Here is a 24,294-nt window from a genome sequence, read left to right as displayed (position 1 = left end):
TGTAACTTATGAAAGAAGATCAATTGTTATAATTCCTCAGTGTTTAATTATTTCATTCTAGTCCACTTTAAAGAATAATCCACTTTAAAGAATTTTTTAATTGATGTCTTGTTCTTCATTAATGGCTTTAGCAAATAAAGGTGGTATGTGCAGCCATTTATTGTGGCTTATCAAAGCTGTGTCTCACACAGATTGCTAAAAAACAAACAAAAAAACATATTGAGTGCTTCATTTTCTGAATTAATAATACTGTATGTGATGCAGATTCCCATAACAAATAGGCTGAATATTTCATTTGACAAAAGGAATCCATTTTTTACTAAAGGAAAGTGTGATGAAAAGACCATGTTACCAATCTTTGAGCAAGAATTTTTCAAGTGCTCTATGCTGAACAAGCTTATATTTCTTTGTAAAAAGTAAGCTACAGTTTAGTAATCAAAAACTTTATATGACATTTAATACATAAACAGTTTCAGTGTGCATGTTAATGCCTTTAGCTCTGTTCCTTGAATATTTACCTGTATGACTTGAAATGAGCTACAGAAGCAGTGGGGTTTTTCTGGGCTTTTTTAATCCATTAGAAATTAAATATTATTAAAGTGTTGATTTTTTGTTTTCCCCCTAGGCCTATGTGAGTGAAAAGCATGAATCCAATAAGGTCATAGCATTTGAGAGAGCAGGTCTTATTTTTATTTTCAACTTCCATCCATACCAAAGTTATGTGGACTACAGAGTGGGTATTGAAACTCCAGGAAAATATCCTTTCCTTTACTGTTCCATTTGTGAGGAAAAGTTTTAGAAATTGAAAGCTGATTTTATGTCTTTTTTTCCTAATATGAATTCAACCTATAGTTAAAAGGTAAGAAATCACTTATTTGTCAGCAATATAATATTGTTTTAATTCTTTGTGTACAGCAAAAAAAAATCTATAAATTAATCTTCTTCATAAGAGATAATTTTGTAGAAAGAACAAGTAAAAAAAAATGCAATTTAAAGGCTTGTGAAGCTGTTTTTTTGTAATTCTATTGAGTAATGAAAAAACAAGTAACTCCCACTTCTTAAATAGATGACAGAAAGCCACCACAGTGGGATGATGCTATATGGAGTCACACAGGAAAGTGCATTAGTGCAAACAGTCATCTGGAAGTTTGTATTTGTACATTTGTACTTTAAAACTGGGTGGACTGAGAAGGTGCTCTTAGATCAGCTGAGCAGTAAGTGATAACTCAAGTAATTGACTGGTTTTGTATTTGTGTCCAAATTCCTAGCAGCTCCAAAAATTAATGCCGATTTTCTGGGGGAGTTTTGGTTGCCCAAATTCACTTCATTTCAAGTCCTTTGACAAACACAGCCTAGTGTGTGACTCTTGCTGTGTCAGTTTAAAGCTCTGCAGTTCCAGTTTTAGCCTACTCCTTATGTATTAGCCATTCAGAATAATTCCATGTTTCAGTTGCTTTAGTTCAATCATGGAATTTCCTGTCCCGAGGATCCCAGAGCTGCACACCTCTGTAGGAGGGGGAGCTCACCAGAGAAGAGTAAGGAGCTACTTAATATGCAGAGGAATTTCCTTATCTATTTTCTTTAAATACTTTGGCATTGGCTAAGGTTTCTTCCTAAGTCTTCTCCTCCAATTACAACCATGATTTTTATGTATATTTTTTTTAATGGAACCTTTTAACCTAAGACTTCAGTAAAGGATGTTCTATTATTAGGACATATGGTAATGTGATATTAAATCCTCAGAACAATTTCTCCACTTGAAAAGGAATTATTTTTGATCCCTTTGAAACTTAGATGGGAAGAGGAAGTACCTAAAAGCAAAAGTTTGTTGTTAGTCTATTTGTTTGTTTTAATAAATTAGTGGATTTTTAATTTGATACCCTTTGCTGTTATAAACCGGAAGAGATAAATTGCAATAATATATTGATCAAATGGTTTTTAATATAAACATTTTTCTGAATTATATTGGGAATTGTGGGAAATGGGATGATCCTTTCAATACTTAGGTTTAAGTTTGTTTTGTGCATTGAACTAGATGAATGAGTGCATCTAACACGTAATTGAATTTGCCTTTATTAAATGGATGGCTTTGGTCTATCCGTATATTGCAGTGATATATATCTCTAAGCTGTTTTTATATACAGTTGCTCAAATATGTTACCAGGTATATTGAAAGGTACAGAGTTTACTGCCTGGCCTGCATTTTTTTAGGCAGTCCTCTGTTCTGAATTCACTGAAAACATCATTCTTCTTTCAACTGTTCTGTATGTAGGCTGTTGGCATAACAGCTCCAATTCTACTTTTATAAGAGAAGTTGTAGTCAGTAGACATTACAGTCCTGCTGGTCCCACCAGGTTTGGAAAGTCTTTCTGTGGGCATTCAGCTAGTCAATGTCTGTATGAAAAGTCACAGTCAGTTTGTGGTCAGTTTTTCCTTCTTCCTTATAATTCAGTCTTCTCTCTTGGCTTATTTTCCTTGACATTGGGCTGCTCTGTTCTGTGATTTGTTCTCGTAAGATACTGTACTTTGGTGTGAAGTATTCAAGGAATGAGACCTTAATTTTATATGTGAGTATGGGAGTCTGTGAATACTGAGCAGTATGAATTGCTGCTAGCTTATCTGTATTTTGACATTTCATGTTGTCGTATACTGCTCAAACAGAAAAAAAATGTCATAGGAAAGAGTGCTTTCTTTGTTTTACATATTGCTATTTCTTCATAGCATGTATCAAAGCATTGTAGTCCCAGAGTGATTGAATACCAGAGTGGCATGAATTTAGGGTTCATAAAGATATTCAGGTGCTCATCTTTTCTCTCTGGTGACGAGTGACAGGACCTGAGGGGATAGTATGAAGCTGTGTCTGGTTTAGGTTAGATATTAGGAAAAAGTTTTTTACCCAGAGGGCGGTTGGGCACTGGAACAGACTCCCCAAGGCAGTGGTCACAGCACCAAATGTGACAGAGATCAGGAGCATTTGGACAATGCTTTCAGGCACATATGATTCTTGGGGCTGTCCTGTGCTGACCCAGGAGTTGGACTTGGATCCCAGTGGCTCTCTTCCAACTCAGGATGTTCTATGATTTGAAGCCAGAGTCGTCCATAAGCAAATAGCTAGACTTGACCTGAGGAATCACAAATATTGCCATCAAAATGCTGCAAAAATATACTTTTTTTAAAAAAATCCCCACATTAATTCAGCCTCTCTGACATTTACAACGTGCATCTAGAGCTTCTAATGAACAAGTAAGGTCATTTAAATGAGTCACTGGCATGCGATTGCTGAAGGCAAAGACGCCTCTTTGAAGTGCGGTTGTGTAACTGTCCCTGCCTGGTAGAATTCTGGCAGACTGAGACAAAGGACTTAATTTAGGATCAGTCAAATGCTAATTTCCATCAAGGTAGTTGATACTTAAGGTTAATAGGTGTGAATAAGAAATACAGCATACTAATGTGGGAATGCCTCTTTGATCTGCATGGGAGAAGAAGGAGGTTTGCAGCGCTGTGAGTATCAGAGTGGCATATCCTATTGCCCAATTTCTGAATCATTATGTGAAGGAGAAAGAAAAACATTTCTGTGCTTATGCTGGAATTTTACTTGATAAATTATGCTCTTTCAGAAGCCTTTTAATGAGAAAGGCGGCTTGAACTAACAAATTATTTCTGCCTAATTTGCTTCAGTTTGGAGGTAGATGAACAATCAACATCTAGGTCAGCTGTCTCTAGTTTTCTGATTGTAGATAAAACTTTGACTGTTAAGGGGGAAACCATTCATAAGTTTCCAATTTTCTGTTTTTAGTACTGCCTCAGTCTTTCTGTGGAATAGTGCTTGGATTCCAAGGCCAGTCTGAAGTGAAAATTCAATATGGAAACCTTCTTTCCTCGATAAAAAAGGAACATGGCTGAAAGGATGGAGAAAGAACATGAAAGGGGCTTAAAGATTTCAGAAATTACTCCTTTTCACTCCTTGAGATTCCACACTTGGTTTTGTTAAATAATTTTTCCCCTGTGTAGGAAGTCGTGTTAAAGTTAAGCTATATGTGTATATATCCCCCCTCTTTTTTAACAAGGTTTGTTATCTTGGCTCAAAAGTGAATCTGCATTTTATATTTACAATCACCAACCAATATGGATTGACATATCTGTAAAATTGCATGTGGTTTAAACAAAAAATCATATTTGGCAGAAGTAAAAAAGGACAGTACCCCCCTCCCTCTCCATATTGTACGTGTGTTGAATGCTTAAATGGCTTCACCTATCATTGAAATATCCCGAGCTGAATTTTATCAGGACAAGGTGTTTAGCTTCATTACAAAATTTAGCCAAATACTCTCCATATGCTTTTTGTCACTCGTAGGTTGAATCCTTAGTCTTCAAAATTAGCAGTGTGTGGAGAGGAGCAAAAGTGGTACCCTTCATCTTGAAATTATGCTAGTTTTTTAGTGAAATTCAAGAATAATGAAAAGCAAAATGGCCTAACCACTTAAGACTCTATCACCCCCACAAGCACTACTTGGTTTCTTTCATCAGCAGTAAGTGTTGAAACAAAATACAAATTATCCTATTTTATGATTTGCATTTACTCTGCAAATGTGTCACTAAACATGCAGAAGATAAAATTTAAAAACTGTGTTAAAATATGTATTTCAAAACATTATAAAAGCATAATGATTTAATAATTAATGTGGTAGATAATGTGTCAGTTTTTTCCATTTTCAGCTCTATCTATACAAGGGTTCATTGCTTTTGCTGCTCTCCTTCCTTGTAGTGGGTGGAAAATTTAGCTGGAGCACCAAACTACAGGAATCAGCCTTTTTTTTTTTTCCAGTGAGAATCTGGGCTAGTATTTCTAGCACTGTCACAGAAACAGAGCAGACCTCACTGCAAAAAAAAAAAAAAAAAAAAAAAAGCCTTCTATTAAATTGCACATCTGTTGTTTAATGTTTTTGTGAAAGTAATCTTTAGAAAACTAGATGCTTGTAAAATCCTGAAATGTGAAAACTGACTTTTTTGTGAAGCTTTAAGTTGGAAGGTAAATGCACAAGTTTACTAAACTAGTTATTTTTCCCAGACAAATACCTGATCTGTGAAGATCTTAAAATTCTTTTATGGCCCCATTATTCAGGATCTGGTTAACAGTGTTTACACAAACTATAATGTATATGTGTGAAGACGTGATAATATTAACTGCAGCAGTACTCTCTGGCAATATAGACGTAATTTTATGAATTGTTTTTAAAACAGCATAGCCATAACAATGGCATTTGCTCTCTATTGTTTTGAGGGAATCATTAAACATGTCAGGGCTTTCAACAACATTGATAACTTATTAAATTTAATGTATAGTGCAGATCACCAAAGCAAGGTGTGAAATGCTTGGAGGAGGCATTCTCCTGCCATGTTAATAAAATAGGTAGTGGAATAATAGCAGACATTGCTGCTGCTGAAAGGACACTGAAGAGAGTGACTGGATCTTGTAGTTTGTGGCTTTGCATGTTGTACATGACAGCAAATGAATGGTAATTAGACAATGTTTATAAAAGAAAGGAGGGGAGAGGTGTGTATGGTGTACACATGAAAACCTGTGAGGGTTAAAGCTGGCAAAGTATTATTTTCCAAACCTTTTTTTTTTTTTTAAGGAAAGATAACAAACATGAAGATTTTGCTGGAGAATGTGGTGATCTTTGGGCACCTGCCCTGTAGAACTCAACAACTAACTTGGCAGTTTTGGACCATTCTCTCATTTTGCTGCAAACACTTGTGGGGAAGGGATTAGTTACCATTTGTGATTTGGGAGCTAATTGACAGTTTTCCTGTTTTCCTTATGTGCATTTACTTTTCTTCATTGCAATCTTCTAGACTGAAGTGTCTCAGAGTAAATTTGTGGTTACTTTTGTGTGATGTCATGCTTCAGCCTTCCTTGTCACCAGAGATTTCAGTCAGTAATGCAGGTGGTTGGTGAATTTTCCACCTCATCTGATGGAGTTGCGTAAAGAGACGTGAAAACAATTCTGTTTATACCACAATCTTTCAGGTTTGGAGCAGGCCTGTTTTCAAAAGGTAGACCAAACACAGAAGCCTAAGAACAGTTTAAGAACCACTGAGTTTTTTGAAAGAGTGTTGTTTCACTCATCCCTCATCCTACATTTAAAATCCCTCATCCTACATATTAAATACAAGCTCTAGGAAAGTAATATTCTTCCACAGCTTAGAATAGAGGAAGCAGGTTGTGGATTTTATTTCCCTCTCTCTTTTGGGTGGCGGGGAGTGGAGATTGATTTCTGTTGTAACCAAAGAGGAGGGAAAAAGATGCTTTAATTATGTCCAATCAAGAAAATACAAGGTACTGAAATTAAAAAAAAAAAATAAAAAATTATTTGTGGTTGTCCCAAATAAGAAGAAAATGACTTTGAGTATGAGTTAGCTCTCTATTTCCCCATTTATGTCCTTATTTTTTCTGACTTCATTGTTTCAACTTTATGTTGTCTTCTATTTTTCACTAAATCTGTTTGAATCCTTTTAAGTATCTACAGGTACTCCAACTCATTGATACACTTTGTTAAATAATTCACCCCATTTTAACAACTGCAGTCGGAATATTTGTCTCTTAAAAAGCCTTCTTTTACAATATATTCTTTCTTTTGTTCCCCTGTGCTATAATAATTCCAGCTCGTTTCCAGAAGACTCTCAGAGGAGTTGTGGAGCTTCCTTCTGTAAAATTACATGCTTTTCTGATTGACACTTGATCAGATTCTGACAGACTGTAAAATATTGCTAAATACGGATTGATTTTGATGGCCACAATTATGTTACTTCTTAAATGCAATTCAAATGCTTTTTTTTTTTTTGTTTAGTGGTACATTTTTAGTCTAGTTCATCACCTGAAGTGCTGTGTATATCTGCTGTAATGCTATAAACTTATCATTCATGGCAGATTGCAGAAGAGACTGGGAGGTACTTGCTTTAAGAGGAGTCACTATGTTAAAATTAAATTTTCAGGACAAAACTTCATATGAATTCTATATGTTTTGTATGTTTTTCTGCTCTTTTCTTAGATTTTGTTATGATTTTTGCTTTATGTTGAATATATCAGCATGCTTCCATTACTGCATAATTTCCATTACTATTTTTCTAGATTTTTTTATTTGATTTCTTTTCTGTTTGAGGGGTAATTGGCATAGTTCCTTAACAGTTGCCTTCAAGTATAAAATCCTTCTGGATTCTGATGCTGGAGAATATGGAGGGCATCAAAGGCTGGACCACAATACAGAGTACTTCTCTGAGGAATATCCTCACAATTATCGACCTAATTCAATTATGGTAAGTAAATTGTTTGAGGGTTTGTTTCTTTGTTTTAATTTTACTTTCATCTGTGTAAGTTTTGCAATTCTTTGGACAAAAATGGCATCTCTTCTAGTATTTAGGGGAAAAGGGGTATTTTAAATTTATTTTCTGAAATTAACGTTTGTCTAAATACAGTATAGATAACATCATGATCTGATTATAACCAATAATATTAACTAATCTTTCTTTTTCAACCTTACTTTTATATTTCCATGCACTTTTGCAGTGTCTGGCACACATGTTCCTTGCCAACATGCACGAAAACCTACTAATAGGCTTTTGAGCTGCTATCCTTAATATAACTTGCTTTATTTTCACGTTGAGAAACTTCATGCTTGCTTTGTTTAAAGTTCTGCAGAAACTGAATCTTCCTTTGCCGTCTTAAAATCATGTGCTTAACTATACAAATAAGAATTAGAGTCAATGATGTGTTTGCCAACTGGCTTTTTCCTCCTCAGTTTACAGAAAAACTTTGCAAAATGGAACAGAATTTTTCTGTTCACATCAAGAATTTCAAGGATTTCCAGTGCTAAAGTTGTATAAATAATGGATAAAGAGTTTTCCACAAATCACCTGAGGTGAACTGGGAGACACATCCTTGCATATAATTTCTGTTAGCTGAGGTGGTCACTCTACCTAAAAAAAACTAATAAAACTCTACCTAATAAAACTCTACCTCTCTTAATTGCTCTTGAAATCAGAATCATCACAATTACCAATTTTACAATGTTATTTTCCCTATTCTTTTTGTATGTATATGTGCGCATATTTCCCATTCTTTCAGTATGCATTCACATATGTGTATATGCTCATAAGCACAAGAAAATAAAATTCAGAAAGGCTGGGAATAAAGTGTTCACTGAAAAAATTCTGAACTCACTTACATTGCTGAGTAGATTTTTATACCTAAAACATTTATGTGGGTGAAGGGTGTGTTTCTGTATGCACAGGTATATTGGTACACGTGAACACCTGCAAATAAATTACATTTGTAACCTTAAGAGCCTGCAAAAATGGAGCATCTGCACTGATTTTTGCGGACCACTCCCCTTCCATGGCTGAACAGAACATGAATTTCTAGTGTCACATATTAACTTTTCTCATGATATCTAAACTCCTGAGAATTTTTGTCACTTCCAACCTCTGTCTCTCTTTCTTTGGTTGTATCCAGACTATTGGCATTTCTTTAATTTGCATGATTTAAAATATTTTCTTTACATGAAAGAATTTTTCTGCTTTTGTTGTGCTTGGTGTAAAGGATCTTAGGAATGGGTTTTGGGTTTGGTTTTTTTTTTTTTTAAGTACCTCATGTGACAGTGCCTTCATAGTGTGGGTAAGTATTTGTGCTAATGTGAAATGAAAGGTCTAAGGTTTCATTCCTGAAGGTTATGTAGCAAATTATTGCTTCCAGAGTTCGTGCTTCGTGTGCCCAATTCAAATACATTGCCTGACTGATTGGAGAGCATCTTAATTATCTATCACTAACTTAACTTTTGCAAGCCAATTAACCGTGATTGGGAATGTATATTTCACATTTAGTCCATTAGATGGTGAGTGCAAGCCTTCCAAGCCAGAATCAAATGTGGCAGAACGTGAAGCTGCAGTTTGCTAGGAGTATGTGGAAGATAAGGCATGTGGCAAACACAGCAGAAAATGCACTTTTGTACCATAAGCTGTGGCATGGCAATGGCACTTCTAGGTCAGAAAGAAACCCAGGTAAACTTTCTCTTGTGTCCTTCTGCCACCTAATTCACAGAGCAGCTCCAGCCAACCCCCCAGAGGATGCAACTTGCACCAAATAAAGGTAAAGTACCAGTGAAAGGACACCAAGTAAAAGTGATCAAGGAAAAAATCTGGAAAACTTAAATTCAGCAAATAGGTCTTCATGTAAGAGCAAACAAAAGTTACAATAAATGCTATTTTGCAGTAGAACAAAGAAGTTTTATTTCAAATAGCAATTTATATCCAGGTTATTGGGTAATTTGTCCTGCTTAGGAGTTTCTTTAGTCTTAATTACAGTTTCTAAAATCCAATTCAAAAGTCTTCCCACTAAATTTCTTTTCAAATAAAATCCCACCTCAATAAACTCATTAAAGTTCTTTTCCTGTTGTTTAATAATTATTCCTGTTAATAATAATTCATAATGCATGAAACTTGAGTTTCTTGTTTCAAAAATTTTAGTTTCTCCTTCGCTACAAACTTGGAAGAAGTAATTTTTTAATGAGAGGTGCACCTCCCTTAAAGTGTATGGATAAACATTGTCAGCAAAACATGCCCAGAGGGTTGTGACAAAATGAAATCACTTGCAATAATTCTGCTTCTCAGGTCAGGCTTAAATAGCACACAAATAGAAGATTACATACAAAAATAGAAGATTAAATGTGACATGATTCATTCTAAAAAATCATCTAATAAAATAAATATTCAAGGTGGCATATCAAAAGGAAAAGAAGGGAGATGTGAAATTCCTGGAGCAAAGAATCCTGGAAGAAGATGAAGCTTTGTAAGCACTGCTGAGCATTTCACTGTACAATTTTCAGGCTTGTTTAGTCAAGCTCTTAGAGGGCCAGAATTCAAAATCATCATACACACCTTGAAAACTCCATAAAAAATGCACAGAAATGTCCTTTGTAATATGACTTATTTAAATAACTGTACTAATTTTTCCGTTTCACTGCTTTTTCTATAATGTATTGTTAACAAATACATGAAATGTACATGACATTCCATGTAATCAAACTTTCTAATAACAAGCTGTGAACCATTTTGTCACTGTAAGAATAGACTCTTTTTACCACAGCTTCATTTCTGTTTGCAACTCCACTCTGATATTCTCATACTAGTCTTTTTGGAGGTATGTTTTATAAAAACTCTGTGCTTTTCTGGATGCATTTATAAACCTTTAGTCTTGCTTATGTCTCATCATCTCTTTGCAAGATGTGAACTGAGTGCTGCACATGCATTTCAACCTCTGTCAGATCTTAGTGCCCCTTTATGGATTAATTCATTTGTTGGTACCTAACTTGGCTTTTGTGGTTGGATGTGAAACCTAGATTTGGGGCAGGGGGAAGAAAAAGTTTAATTTTTTAATACTGCATCACTCAAAATCTCTTGTTGGTCTTTTCTAAGGTATCCAACCTTGAATTTTGCTGTAGGAAAGACCTAGCTATCAATAAGTGTCCTAGTAAATTTTTTGTACCACGCCAAAAGTTTGGGTTTATATGAAAATGGAGGGGTTATACTTTCCTACTTCATGCACCAGCAGAAACTGAGTAATAAGCAGGCTAAGTGGAATGTTGCAGAGAATATTGTATCACTGGAAAAGTCATATATGATTTATTGTGAAACATAATTGCTTAACATATTTTGACTTTTATAGATTTACTTTTTCTGTAGTTCATTCCAATTAGTTAAAAAATAAATAGATGTCAGGGTATTCATTTTCCCCTGTCCCAGTGCTGTCTTTTTTCTGTTTCTCTATTTTTGGCATTCAGTGATAAAATCTTTTCACATTAAATTAAAGTGAAATTATATAGTTTATTTTAAGAATATCCTTATTACAGGCTTGAGTTTTTAACCTTGACCTTAATGTATATTTTTTCAGTGTCAAAGTGCAACTTCCTGCTTCCTTAAGTCTGTGGACAAATTAAAATATTCCCATAGATGGAAGTGATCTAAAAGCTTTTAGTGACCTTAGCTTTGAAAATGCTCATTTAAATAACTTTCATTATAAGGATTTATGTACTGAATTTTAAGGGACTGATGTAATCTTTAACTGTTTTCTTCCCTGACATTTACAGATATACAGATTAAATGAAAGAATGTTTGTAGTTAGAAACTTAAATGTTCAAGCTAGGTGAATCAGTCAGAATTTAATGCCACAAAAGTTTTTTGATTTTTACCTCTTGATGATTAAGACTTCTAAAATAATTTGTTCATCTTCATTGATTGATTGACTTCTTAAAACCACCAGCAAATGTAATATAAAGTTACTCTGTTGGTAATTTTGTTTCATCCTATCTTTGTCTTCAGTTTACTTGTTTTTCAGAGGGTTTTGCTGTCTTTTTTAAAGTACTTTTTCTCAACCTGAAAAAAGAGTGCAGAAGATAATAGAAATTTTGAGACACACCCTGTGCAGCATATGGACTTCTTTTGCATAAATGAAGCAATACAGTCTAAGAAATTGTTTTCTGCATATTCATGCTGTATAGCTGTAAATTGAAAAACAAATTGGAAGGCAGAACTTCATATTATTTTAAGCATACCTGCTTTGTCATGTGCAAGATCTACCAAAATAAAAACTAAAACGTGTGAGGGTTTGTGTAATAAATTATAGTCTGAAAGGAAGAGCTATCATCTATTTTATTCTTTGATGGTTAATTTTATTCTCAGAATAGTGTTCATGTGTGACAATGAGTGGTGATACAGGGACAGGAGATTGTCTAAAGCCCTCATTTTAATTAAAAGTTTGGGATAATGTTGGCACAGGCTCTTGTGACATTGCCTTCTGCATCTACCAGCTGCAATATGTGCTACTGAGTATTTTTCTGCAGTGCCTGATCTTGCTCTAAGTTCTAGTAATTCTCCCATCTGTTACAAAATGACCTTGAAATTATTTTTAGGGCTTGGTGTTTTCCAATCCTAAAAGTCAGAGGAAGAGTAGTTCATTGCAGTTCCAGCCAATTTTGGTTGTGCTTGCACCTGGTACTGAATTAGTCTGACAGATCTGAAAGTAACAGTTGTCATTTGTAGAACCTCTTGCGTGTGGGTTTTTAGATACATTTGGAGATTGCTGTGAATTTTAGTCCTCTCCTGAAATATGTAAGGTGATATTTCTGCCTACAGCTGCTGCTGTTCACAGGTGCTTCCTACATGTGGTATTCCTGTATTCTTCTTACTCTTTAAATCTCTTTTTTTCCTAGAAGATTTCTGGATATTCACAGAAAAAAAAAAAAAAAAAAAAAAAAAAAAAAAAAAAAAAGAAAAGTAGAAGGAGTAAGAATTTGGCTGAAAACATCCTGGCCAGTAGTAGTACCAGTTGTTTTTGTCCTGTTTGTGAGATAGCCAGCATGAATAGACTATGATCTTGATAGATAGTTGGTGGGAAAGAGGTTGATTATAAAAAAAACTCTTTTTTTTTCTTTAATCTCTTTACTAGAGATACTGTTTGAGTGGCAGAAGCCTTGATCTGTGTAGGACTTGCCTAGTTTCAGACAGTGTAGCTGCCTCACATGGGCATGCAGTATAAAAAGGTCAAAAGTGCCAACAAAATCCCATTTTGTATTTGACTTATGAACAAGATTCCCCACCATCCTCTCTGTTAGCACATCTGCCAGTGAAGTAACAGCAGTTACTTCATTCCTGCCAAACTGAAAATAAAAAGACTTTCAGAGATATTTTATGAGTAAACACTTGAAAGTTAACTTTGTCAAAAACGGTCTTTGCAGCTGAGTCATCCTCAACAGATTGGATGTTTTCCAATCCCCATGTTACATTCCCCTGTCAGAAAAGGCCTCATGAGCCTTCTCTGTGTGTTTTTAGGTGTCTTCTTGATTTCCTAAAATAGTAGAGTTGGTGTGAACCTTAGGGGGCTCAAGGTTGTAAGTTAACAATTGGTATGGAGAGCAGAGGGACAATTCACTGAGATCCTGAGTAACCTCAGAGCTCACCCTGCTTTCAGAAGGGAGTTTGGGTCTCCTGAGGCCCTTCCCAACAAGGGTGAGCCAGGAGGGGAGGAAGTGGCTGGAAAGGATGTTCAGGATGAGCAGAAAGCTTGGAACAGAAGAGAGACTCTGAGGGTGGTTTGGTTGATGATGGTCAAGATGTGGGTTAGCTATGAATGAATTCTCTTTAGTGTTCTGTTCTTTGGGTTTTCACTTCTGTCCATGTTCATCAAGTGAGCCTTGGGAAATGGTAAAGGAAACATGAATAGGATTAAATTTGGGATCCGAAAATGCATGTTAAAAGAACAGAGATCAGTAGAACCGAAACTGGTAATTGAAAGTGTATAATTCAGCAACAGGATATGAAAGAATAAAATTCTGAGACACTCTTCCTAGGGTATGGAAAAAGTGAAAAATTACATATCTCTGGTAGTGTTTTTTGCTGATGAATACCTAGGTTTCCTGTAATGGTTTTAATCAGGAAGCCTCTATGTACTTTTAGTATACTTGTCTATTTATAGATATATATCTTAGGCTGTATACTGTATATATAATGAAGAAGGGCAAGAAGGTGATTTTGCAAATCTGCTGATAAGAAAAAAAAAAAAGGCAAGTCCCTTGACAAAGGGAAGACTCAAAACTTTGATGGATAATATGGACAATACAGGAGTATTCAGTGCCTTTTTTTTTTTTTTTTTTTTCTCAGACTCCAAGACTCCAAGGGCAAAGTCTGCTTTCAGACCCTTTTTGTGTGATGGTGCACTACTGAAAATAAAGTAGGAGAGCAATAGGTTAAAGAGGCTGTATATAAGTGGGGTACACCCAGAGGCTTGGATGATTTTAGTGATGTGATTGGTAATTATTGTCTGAGAAAAATCACAGTGGTCAGGGGAAATTTCTGACAGCTGAAACAAGGCTGAAAAGGAAGGCTGAGCGGTCTGTAGGGCAATTCCAGAAGACAAGAACCACCTCCTCTTGGAATCCATGTCCAAGCAAGTGGGTTACATGAGATGGGTCAGTCAGAAAGCCAGCCAGGATTTAGCAAAGTCAGAGCATGCATGGTCAGCCTGATTGCTTTCTTGATGAAACAACTCAAGATGTGTGCCAAGGTTGCTCCAGTCAGCTCAGTAAGACTTTCAGCCTTGTCTCCTGCAGCATTCCTGCCTAGGAGCTGAGGAACTACAGGGCTGGATAAGGTTGTTAGGTGGGTTAAAAACTGGCTTGGCCACTGCCATTTCAGCAATCAGAAGCTCTGCATGCAGCTCTTGACTGGTATCAAGGAGAGTCTAAGGAATTGTGAGGGAGCTGATCCTGTTTGGAGTCTGCAGCAGTGAGCAACATGATGAGACAGAGCACAGCTGTAGATGACACCGGAGTGAATAATGGACCAATTGGATGTTCAAGGTCCAATCCAGATACATCTAGAGCTAAGGATTATCCATACATTTATATCTTTGAAAGTGTCTGGACGCATACAAAAAAATGTTTGCATTTCAGCTTATCCTGTAGCAATGAATTCCTGACTTTTTTAATAAGTCTCCCTTAATGGCAGATTGAAGCATATGCTTGGAGCACAGTTGACTTGGTGCAATGGCTTGAGACAGTCAGTACACTCAGGAAAAATATAGAGAAAATAAATTTAAGTTAAGGGGGATATGTTACTATAAGAGTGGTAATTCAGGTGAGAGGTGCTGAAAGAAAAGGAATAATGCTGGAGTGAAAAGGCTGAGGAAGTTTTCTGGTTCAGGATGTCAGAAACAGGAGTGGAGGTGAGAAATCTGGGCTGAAAACCCTGCTGGGATCCTGGGCAGATAATCTTCTAGTTTTCACCTTGTCTCAGGAAAGACAAGTGATCTTTCCAACCTCACTGGTCACATTTTTCTTCCTCAGTCCATCACACAATGTTCTGACTTCTGTCTAGTTAAACAGGTAATAAAGCCAGAGCACATAGAATGCAGTATTTCTGGAAATATTGTTGGGCTGGGGGAAAGGAATAATACCTATATATTTGTAACAAGTAGTACCTAATAGTTGTGTAGTATTTTTCCTTTTAAAAAAAATTGTACACCAGTGGAATGAATAATTAGTAATCTTATTTGTAATTATTAATATTTTTAATCAATAATTGATATTTTTGCATTGTTCTTGCCTTAATTGTTGCTTTTTGTAGCAAATAGCCTTGGAGGTGGTTACAAGTGAATGAGATAAGATTAGGCTTCTTGGTAAATCATAGAAAAGTCACATATGGCCACATAGTGCCATCTGTGGCTTTTCTATGATTTAGCAAGAAGCCCACCAAGACAAAAATCTCTAAAAAGCGTGTTTAATTTCCCTAGGTAAGGAAAAAACAAGTGACTAAAGTAATAAGCTAGCAGATACAGCTCCCCATTTTCAATGGAAAACATATCTGTCATTAGTTTAAATACAATCAACTGCACATGTCCTGAAATTCTGCTTAAACCAGTTTTAAAATTCTGGTTGTCAATGAAGTGGTTGGAGTTGGATGATCCACACTGCTCTCAGATTCTCAGCTGATGTAAATTCTCTTTAAAGGAATTGGGCTAATTTACTCCTCCTAGGATCTGACACATTATTGCCCAAAATATAATTGAGAATTGCTGTGTCCTGCATTAACATCAGTTATGGGGAAGAAAAAAACTAAAGTAACATTTTACAAATTCTTTCTTAGAAAACGTATTTCTGTTTGTTCCTTCTCCCTTCTCACTTCATCATCCAAACCCAGAGCACTGAATTTCTCAGTACACAACTTCAGAATCTCTCCTTTATCTATATGTTTGGAGGTAGTTGACTTCATTAAGTATTTCCTCTCCTGCACTGGTTTATAGAAGCTATTTATCACTGAAACCTTAGGGGAAATCATTATGTTCACTGCCTTTCAAGAAGCATTGGACACTGCTCTGTCTGATTCAATGAAGATCAGCTGTTCTTTTCCTTTTTTCTCCTTTTCCTAAAGCTCTTTGCTTTATTGCTTTATTCTGTTTTGAAAACAATGAAAGCCTTTCGTGCCATCAGGCTCTCGTTAGCAGATAACACAGTTGAAATTGCAGAATATTAGACATTCCACAGGGATGAAGGATAGTCTAAAAGAGGACGTTGTCAGAATGAAACCAATAATCTTCAATCTTGTGTTACCTTTTATAATTGCATTTTTATTGACTTGTTCAGAAAACACATTCATAGACCTGACAATTGATGGAGTACCGTGTATCAAGGTAATTGGTAGATACCACATATCAGTCTTGTTTTCTGATTGTGACTCTGCTCAGCTTGGAAAGAATGTCATGTAAAATACATTGCCACGAGTTCTTTTGTGATCTATGAGGAGTCTTTTGATTATATGTGTTTGGGTATTTTTATGGTATTCAGGGAAAAAAAGGGAAGAAAAATGCAATCATTTAAATGGTTAATTTTGATTCTGTCCACTTTTGAGAGTGAGTTTTATTGCTCAGCCACTGACATTCCATAGGTGCCAAGAGTGTAAAGAATATGCTTCTGTATCATATTGCTGGTATTTACCTGTATGAAATGGCATCACAGGCCTTGGGACAACTTTAATTCACAGCAAAAGAGAGTTGCAAAACTTTGTCATTTATCACTGACCGGTCTGTTTACCTAGATGTTCTCAGATTTTTGAAACTGGTCATTGTAAGTCATATGAGGCCCTCTCCTGGTAGCCACCTAAAATATATCACAATAAGCTGTTAAAAGAAAAATAGAAAAGAGATTGTAATCAAGCTGCCTTTAAAATTTTTGTGTTGTGTAATTCCAGTGCTGGGGACTAAGCAGTCAATCGTTATTCTTTAAATATGATATTTATACCTACAACAGCACCCAAATTAGAGATTTTTAACAGTTAAAACGCGGGTTTTTTTCCACATGCTGTTATTTAGAAGTTGTGTCCTGTAAGGTTTCTGGCTTTTTCAGCTGTTCCTGTTCTTGTCATGTTTTTCCTAGGTGTACATTCCAAGCAGAGTTGCTCTTGTGCTTCACACCACGGACACCCCAAAGTGAAGTTCTCTGTAACCACCACAGAAGAAGCAAGTCACAAAGAAGTGCTGATGCACTGTACTAGTACTAAGTATAACAAAACTTGCTCTAAGGAGGCTTTCTGAGGCTGAGTATAGTTAATATTAGGTGTTTAAAATGTAAGGCTAATATTCACATGTAATTGCAGAACTCTTGACTTGCTAGACCCTCTTTTGAGGAAGCTTTACAAAGAGGCAGAAAGGAAAACGTTGGGTTTGTAGTTCTAGTAGTACAAAATTACACTTAAGGTGTTGCAAAGCAGCAGGTGTTCTCAAATAAATTGTTGTTTACAGAATTTTATCAGGAATGATAAGAGTGATCCTGATCCAAAGTTTGTAATTTCTTATATTGAATTCAAATATTCATTATGTATTAATGCTTCTTACTAAAAGTAAGTAGTTTGCTTAAATGAAAGTTTTTGGCTAAAAGGCAGCCTTAACAGTTTGTGGGACCTAATTTGAGGCTCCTCTTCTTCAATGAAGTCTAATATGGAATTAGAAATGCTTATCCAAATGGATAAGAAGGTCCTCTGAGAGTCTTGCACTTTGCCATGTTTTATTTAATTACAAATGCACAAAAATGCTGGGCAGCAAAATGAGCAGGCTGATTGAGTGGGGGCCTGCTGATGCTATTGTGTGTGCTGGTTATCTGCTCCCACCCAAATCACTTAGTCTGAGCATCTCACTTGCTACAGATGGACAAAAATGACACAGCTATTTTATTTAGATCACTGAAATGTTCAGTGAGAAGCATGTTTTGATCTTAATGCAACAATACCACACTGGAAGAGGTACTTAAAGTGTAGTTCTTCCCACTGCATTTATTTCAAACATCAGGATCTTGCAATACTGATTTCACTACTTCCAGAAGCTGCCTTTCAGCTTGGAACATGATGATGTTCTTGCACTTTTATAACTTTTGAAACATTGCTTCTCATGAAGAAGCAGTCTCAAAATTCAGTGATCAAACTAAGGTGTTTTTTGATTAAAATTAAGATAGTTAATTATTGGAGTGCTGCTAAGATAATTCAAGTGAGTTCCTTCACAAGCTACAACTTTTTTGTAAAGAGTAAGATTTTGTATATTTGAAAATGTATTGCAGAGTATTCTGGAGAATTAATACCAAATTAACGAGGCATGCTTTATTTTGCTCCATTTATTTAAAAACATATTTGAATTGGTTCTGAAATGAATGTCTTTTGTACCAATCTGAATTTTCTAACTTTTAAAGTAGCCAAAGAGGAAGATGTCCGTGACCATTTCCAAGTCATAATTTTACCCAGTTTCCTTTGTGAACTATTGTGTAAACTACTGAATAGTTGGTGCCAACACTGACAATCTATTCACAGTTCTTGGAATGCTTACTTGTGGCTTACTTCTTAAGCAAAATAAGAGGTGGAATAATGCAGCATGATGGAAAACAGTCTTTTGCAGAATTCACACTGAAAAGGCTTTGTGAACATCCCCAGTCTGATATGTTCTGTGTGGCAGAGAATGTTACATTGCAGTTGACTACCATAGGATCATGCTTCATTTTCCTCTACAGCAGTTTGATCATTGTTTGGTTGTGGGCTAATAAAAGCATTCCTGTTACGCTATGACTTTAAATAAAATATACTGAACTGTTTTAGCAACTGGAACTGATTATCTTTTTTTTTCCCAGCTTGTTTTCCTTTTAATTAAATAACTTCTAATACATGTTATATTTACACTGTATTGATCTAATATGTTTTATAGGGTGGTTTTTTGTTGTGTTTTTTTTTTTTTTTTTTTTTTTTTTTTACTGGCACCAGTTTCAGGTTTCAAAATGTAATGGCAAGAGTCTGTGTCAAACCTTTTTTCAAGAGAAGGAATAAATGTATGATGTGAAGTATAAACTGTAAAATCACATGGAAAATAAACTCTGAGGAGGAGAAAACAAATGCATATATGGTTTCATTCCTTGCATTGTAAAATGATTTTACAGCAGTTTTAACACTGAAAGACAAATTAGATTTTGCTCCATCCTAAAATCAGGGACTTGTCTTGGTCAGAAGCATTCATAACGAGATTGGTAGAATATTTGACCTATGCATATTTTCCTTAAAAAAATGATAGATTACTGAAAGTGAACGACAAAATTTGCAAGGTGAACATGTAAACACAGAAAGCATAATAATTAGGGCGTTTTGGAGCCCACCTCTGCATTTTAATGGTGAGTGTGCTACTGCCTGTCTTGCAAGACTGGGAAATTTTCCCTTTTAACACCCATGGAAAGCCAATTTCTTCCTCCTGCTCTTTGAATATTGATGGATTATGAAGAGAAATTCAGCTTTCACCTTCGTTCTAGTAACACTCTGCAACCAAGACGAGTCATGTACTGAGGTTGTCATCGTGGCTGGTTGCAGCCTGGCATATTCTGAGAAGCAGATGATCTCCAGAGCTTTTTTGCCTGGCCACACCTCAAATCAGCACTCCTCAGCTCCGTCAGGGAAGTAAACAAAGTGGTCTGTGGTGATATATCCCAGGGCACAAAGCTCTCCACAGATATTCAGACAAAGTGAAGGATAAACTCTTTAAAGATGACCTCTTAGTGTACAGGACTGATAAGGATTTATATTTCAAGGTTTGGAAACGCAGACTTCCCTGTCACCTGGGAATTCTTGCTATCCCTGGTCCCAGAAGTTCTTGTTCCACAGTTTCTCTAACACATCATGAAAACTCAATCTCACCTTCACCTGCCAGGTTATCTAAAGAGTCAGGCTGACCTTCCCTCTGTCTTGCACTGTGTGTGTGAAGGGTTCTTTGCACTTAATAATTCAAGTTACACTCCATACCAGGTGGTTATTGTGATAACAGGCAGGCATCCACTACACTGGTGTATTCTATGAGCAATGAGTTTTAATTTCACCATTGTTTTCTCCTCATCCCACAACTCAAGCTTTACTGTCCTGAGGTTTTTTTTGAAGGTGAAGATTGGAGTCATTATTTAAAATTGGTGAGTACTTCTGGAAAACAAATTTAATTGGAAAAAACTCTTTGAGCTTTCTGTTTTTTTGTTTTTTTTGGTTTTTTTTCCTATGAAGTTTTTCATGCTCGTTCTATTCAATTTAGTGAAGACTTTTCTAACCATGTGCTCTGAAAGACAGGAATGTGGTGCTGGTAATACTCTGCCAAAGGGAGAGCAGCTGTGTGAACAGTAAGATACCAGATAAGCAATTGTGTGGTCCTTGCAGATACTGCATGGTGATGTTTTTGTGTATTAATCTGTCAGTCACAATTCTGCTTTCTTATGATGTTTTAAGCATCTTGAAGGAGTTTTAAATTCCTCCTTTTTTTCATGGCTCCAGGTTCTTAACAGCCTATTAATGGTTAAAGGAAGAACTTCCTGTCTATTTGAGTCTCATTTCTCAGAGTTTAAAAGTAGCTCAATAGTTAAGTAGTAAAGAGTGAAGATTAACTGAATGGACAGCAGAAATTGTTTCCTTTACCTTACATAAATGTGGACATTCTCTTCAGGATACATTGCGGTGTATGGTTTGCCTGTCTTCTGCTTCATAATTTAATTTTCTAGGAATTTAAGTATTCTGCATTTAAGTATTTTATCACTGACTGATGTTTCCAAGTGGGACATATTGACATTGTTGAACTACCTCCACAGAGACGAAGCAGTGTTTTACATATTTTCATATATCTTACCTTAGCTGGGATCCCAATTTCATTAGAATCAGCCTGTAAGTGATATCTTTTTAACAATTAATTGGAAGGGTTTTGCCAAGGATGACTCTGCACATGTGTGTGTTTTCACACCTCAGAGTTTATGGTGAAAGTGTTTTGAAAGGGTTGAGAGTGTAATTTGCTGTGATGGAGAACTGTTGCTTATGACAGTCTTTCTTTTTAATTCTGTTTAGTTTTCCAGATTATCTAGAGTTGATTTCAAATTCTTGAGGAGAGAAGCATCTTTCTGAAAGTTTCACAAGCATTTAAGAAAGCAAAGGAAATCCAAAAGTTTTGGTCATGTTAGCCTTTATATAGAGAGAAAAGGGTTGTTGTTTTTTTTTTTGGGTTTTTTTTTGGTTTTGTTTTTTTTTTTTTCTTTTTTTTTTTTTTTTCTTCATGGAATGTTTCCTTTAAGTAGGCTTTTTCAGTTTTTGATTTATGTGAAAATAAGCTGCAGTAATAGTGATGGGCTGACATATAACTGCTCTTCGTAAAAATAATTATATAAGTTGTTGGGTAAAAATAACTCCAGTTGAACGCATTAAAAATATTCTGCTTATAGAAAGGTAGAAACAAAAGCTAATGATGACTCATTAGATGAGACAAATTATATTTTTCATGCCTGTGAGTACAATATGTACCCTGTAAATATAAATAAGTCTTGGCTATTCGTGGTAAATTAAAGCCTAAAATACATTAGGATAAAACATAAGAATTTGTAGGTAATTGAAGAAATCAGTCTGAGCTTAGCTGATGATTTTGCATATTTACGAAGCTATTTTGAACACTGAAAAAAAATCTTAAGTGTTTAATTGAACTAGGTCTGAAAACTGTCTTAGAAAGTTAAGACAAAGACAATAATTTCTCAATATTAGGAGAGTATTAAAATTGATGCAGCACTAATCATCCATGCCATTTGACTCAACATCAAATTAACTTCAAATTTTCCATATTGTTAAAAGCTAGGAGCAAACTTTCTCAACTTGCTTGTGTCTTCTGACTGTGCCTCACAGATGATAATTTAAATGTATGGAACAAGGACAGTCTGTTATTGAATAGTCAGTGCATTAAATTCACATAATTCTGTCTTTGCTGGTGTATGAGGTTTATGACAGAAGAGAGAGTGCATTTAGGAAGAGAGGTGTGTCTGCAAACACTGAAGAAACCAAGCTGCCAGTGCTGTAATGGGTATCGTGGTTTAATCCCAGGCAGCAGCCAAGCCTGAGGCAGCCACTTGCCCACTGCCCACCAGAGGGATCAGGGAGAGAATCAGAAGGGTAAAAGCTGGAAAACTCATGGGTTGAGATATAGGCAGCTTAACAGGAAAAGCAAAAGCTGTGCACACAAGCAGAGCAAAACAGGGCATTCATTCCCTGCTTCCCATGCTTGGGCAGGTGTTCAGCCATCTCCCGGAGATGAGGACCCCATCACACATAGCAGTGACCTGGGAAGACAAGTGGCATCACTCCAAGCATTCCCCCTTTTTCCCTCTACCTTATACAGCGAGCAGGATGTCATGTGGTCTGGAATATCTCTTTGGGCTGTTTGGGTCACCTGTCCTGGCTGTGTCTCCTCCCAACCTCCCAGGCACCCCCAGCTCCCTCACCAGTGTGGCAGTATGAGAAACAGAAAAAGCCTTGGCCCTTTGTAAGCCCTGCTCAGCAATAACAAAAACCATCTCTATATTATCAGGCCTGTGCTGAGCACAAATCCAAAACACAGCCCCATGCCAGGCACTGTGAAGAAATCTATGTCTACCCCAGACAAATCCAGCAGAGCAGGACTTGAGGGCAAGCACCCAGCTGTCCTGGGGTACTGGGTCTGGTGGGGCAGGTTCATGCTGAAATAGTATTAATAAATCAGTGTTGTGGCTGTTGCTGAATGGTGCTTGTGCAGTGTGAAGGCCTTCTATTTCCTACCCTGTCCTCACTCACATCTTGCTAGGGAGTGCCTGGACATCTTCCTGCTCATGGAAAGTTGTGAATGAATTCCTGTTTCTGCTTTGCTTGCACATGCCCCTTTTGCTTTTCCTGTTGAAGTATTCTCACCTTCCTTCTATTCCCTTGCCATCCTGGAGGAGAGGGAGCTAAGCAAGCACCTTGTGAGGGTGTTTGGCTGTTTGCTGGGATCAACCCACCACCTCCAGCAAAAACTTTTGTGAGCTGGCCACCTCAGAAGGAAATTGGCTGACAGAAGGAAAGCAGGTAAAGAATTTGAAATAAAAGGGGGGAGATAAATCCCAACTTTCCTTAGCTGCCTTTCACAAAACACTGAGTGTGTATCTTCTGTTTACTTGGGTTATATGTAGAGTGAGACAACTGGAGTAGGTTAATTATCCTGCTGTTCGGGTATCGCCTGTATGAGGGAGCAGACAGTCTATATATTCACTCCATTTCATACTAGAAGTTCTTGGACCTGTACTTTTGCAGTAGTAGCATGTGATTATCCCTGTAGAAAAGTGTAAAAATATTTTTCTACTTCAAAATGGAAGTAAATTCTAATGTAAAATCTTTCATAAAAGTTTATTCGTTATTAAAGCGAAGGATGGGATAGAACCTACTAGCAGAAGACTATCTTCTGGTTCAGTGAAGATATGGAAAATTAACTGAAACATTAAATGAAAACCTGACCTTTAAAATGCATGGAATTTTAACCATTACTTTTGTACAAAGCTCCCTTCAGCTGTTGACTGCTGCTTCTGGGTTTTTGTTGTTTTTGTTGTTTTTGTTGTTTGTAACAGTGGTTTTAGACCAAAGGCAACAATCTGAGTCTTTCTTTGTTCTGTAACCTGTGTCACTGCTACTTACGTATGTTTGAGGCAGTCCCAGTTTTCAGTCATCAGTCAGAAGGTGGGGTTAGCCTTGCTTTGGGAGTTTCCAGCGTGGGGATAAGAGGAGAGACTGAAAATGTTTCCTGGTTTTGTTAAATACCACTTAAATTCCTGCCTTTGCAATGCCACTAATAACTTTAAATCTTTGCCTGTGGCATGTCTTTGTCAGAAAACAGCCAGCTCTATGCAGCACCAAAAAAAGCATGTCTTTAGACTGGCATGAGAAAGCAAATTATGCAAGCACATCATACTGAAATGAATTTTTCTATCCAGGTTTGTTTATTTGAAGAGACCTAGTGTTGATGACTTCATGAAATGGAGCAGATGAGTTGTACGGCATAGAGAACAGGTTTTTGTGCAAAAAAACCCCCTATTTTCCCAAGGCAAAAAATATTCCAGTATTTGAAATACAGGAGGTTTTTTTTCATTAAATATATTGGATTATGACAAGTGAGCATTTTCATAGGAAGAGATTTGTCAAAAACCCTTCCAGAACAGTTCTATAAAAATACTATTCAAAATCAATGCTTCCATTATGTGCAAAGCGTGGACACTCACAGCTTTAACTCTGTTAGTGTATGCAGCTGCTTAAAGAGGGTTTTCATTAAATTCATTGTGTAATTGAATTACTGTGCCATTTTTATGGAAAAAAAAAGATTTTTAAAAATCATGTAAAGTGATAGGGCTATTGAGTTGGCTTTTCATAGGCCTCCTT

General features: G+C 36.3%; 1 protein-coding gene across 1 annotated transcript in view; it reads left to right on the top strand.

The window, feature by feature from the left end:
* GBE1 (1,4-alpha-glucan branching enzyme 1) overlaps positions 1 to 18,690 on the top strand; it is a 138,487-nt gene extending 119,797 nt beyond the window's left edge. Inside the window, exons 14-16 of the mRNA XM_053970837.1 lie at positions 626 to 773; positions 7,190 to 7,317; positions 16,980 to 18,690. Coding sequence (XP_053826812.1) covers positions 626 to 773; positions 7,190 to 7,317; positions 16,980 to 17,036 — 333 coding nt within the window. The 3' untranslated portion in view covers positions 17,037 to 18,690. The remainder of the gene's footprint in view (positions 1 to 625; positions 774 to 7,189; positions 7,318 to 16,979) is intronic.
* Positions 18,691 to 24,294: the final 5,604 nt, after the last annotated feature.

Source organism: Vidua macroura, chromosome 2 (genome assembly GCF_024509145.1).
Source record: "Vidua macroura isolate BioBank_ID:100142 chromosome 2, ASM2450914v1, whole genome shotgun sequence".
Classification (NCBI taxonomy): Eukaryota; Metazoa; Chordata; class Aves; order Passeriformes; family Viduidae; genus Vidua; species Vidua macroura.
This window is presented reverse-complemented; position numbering and strand designations above follow the sequence as displayed.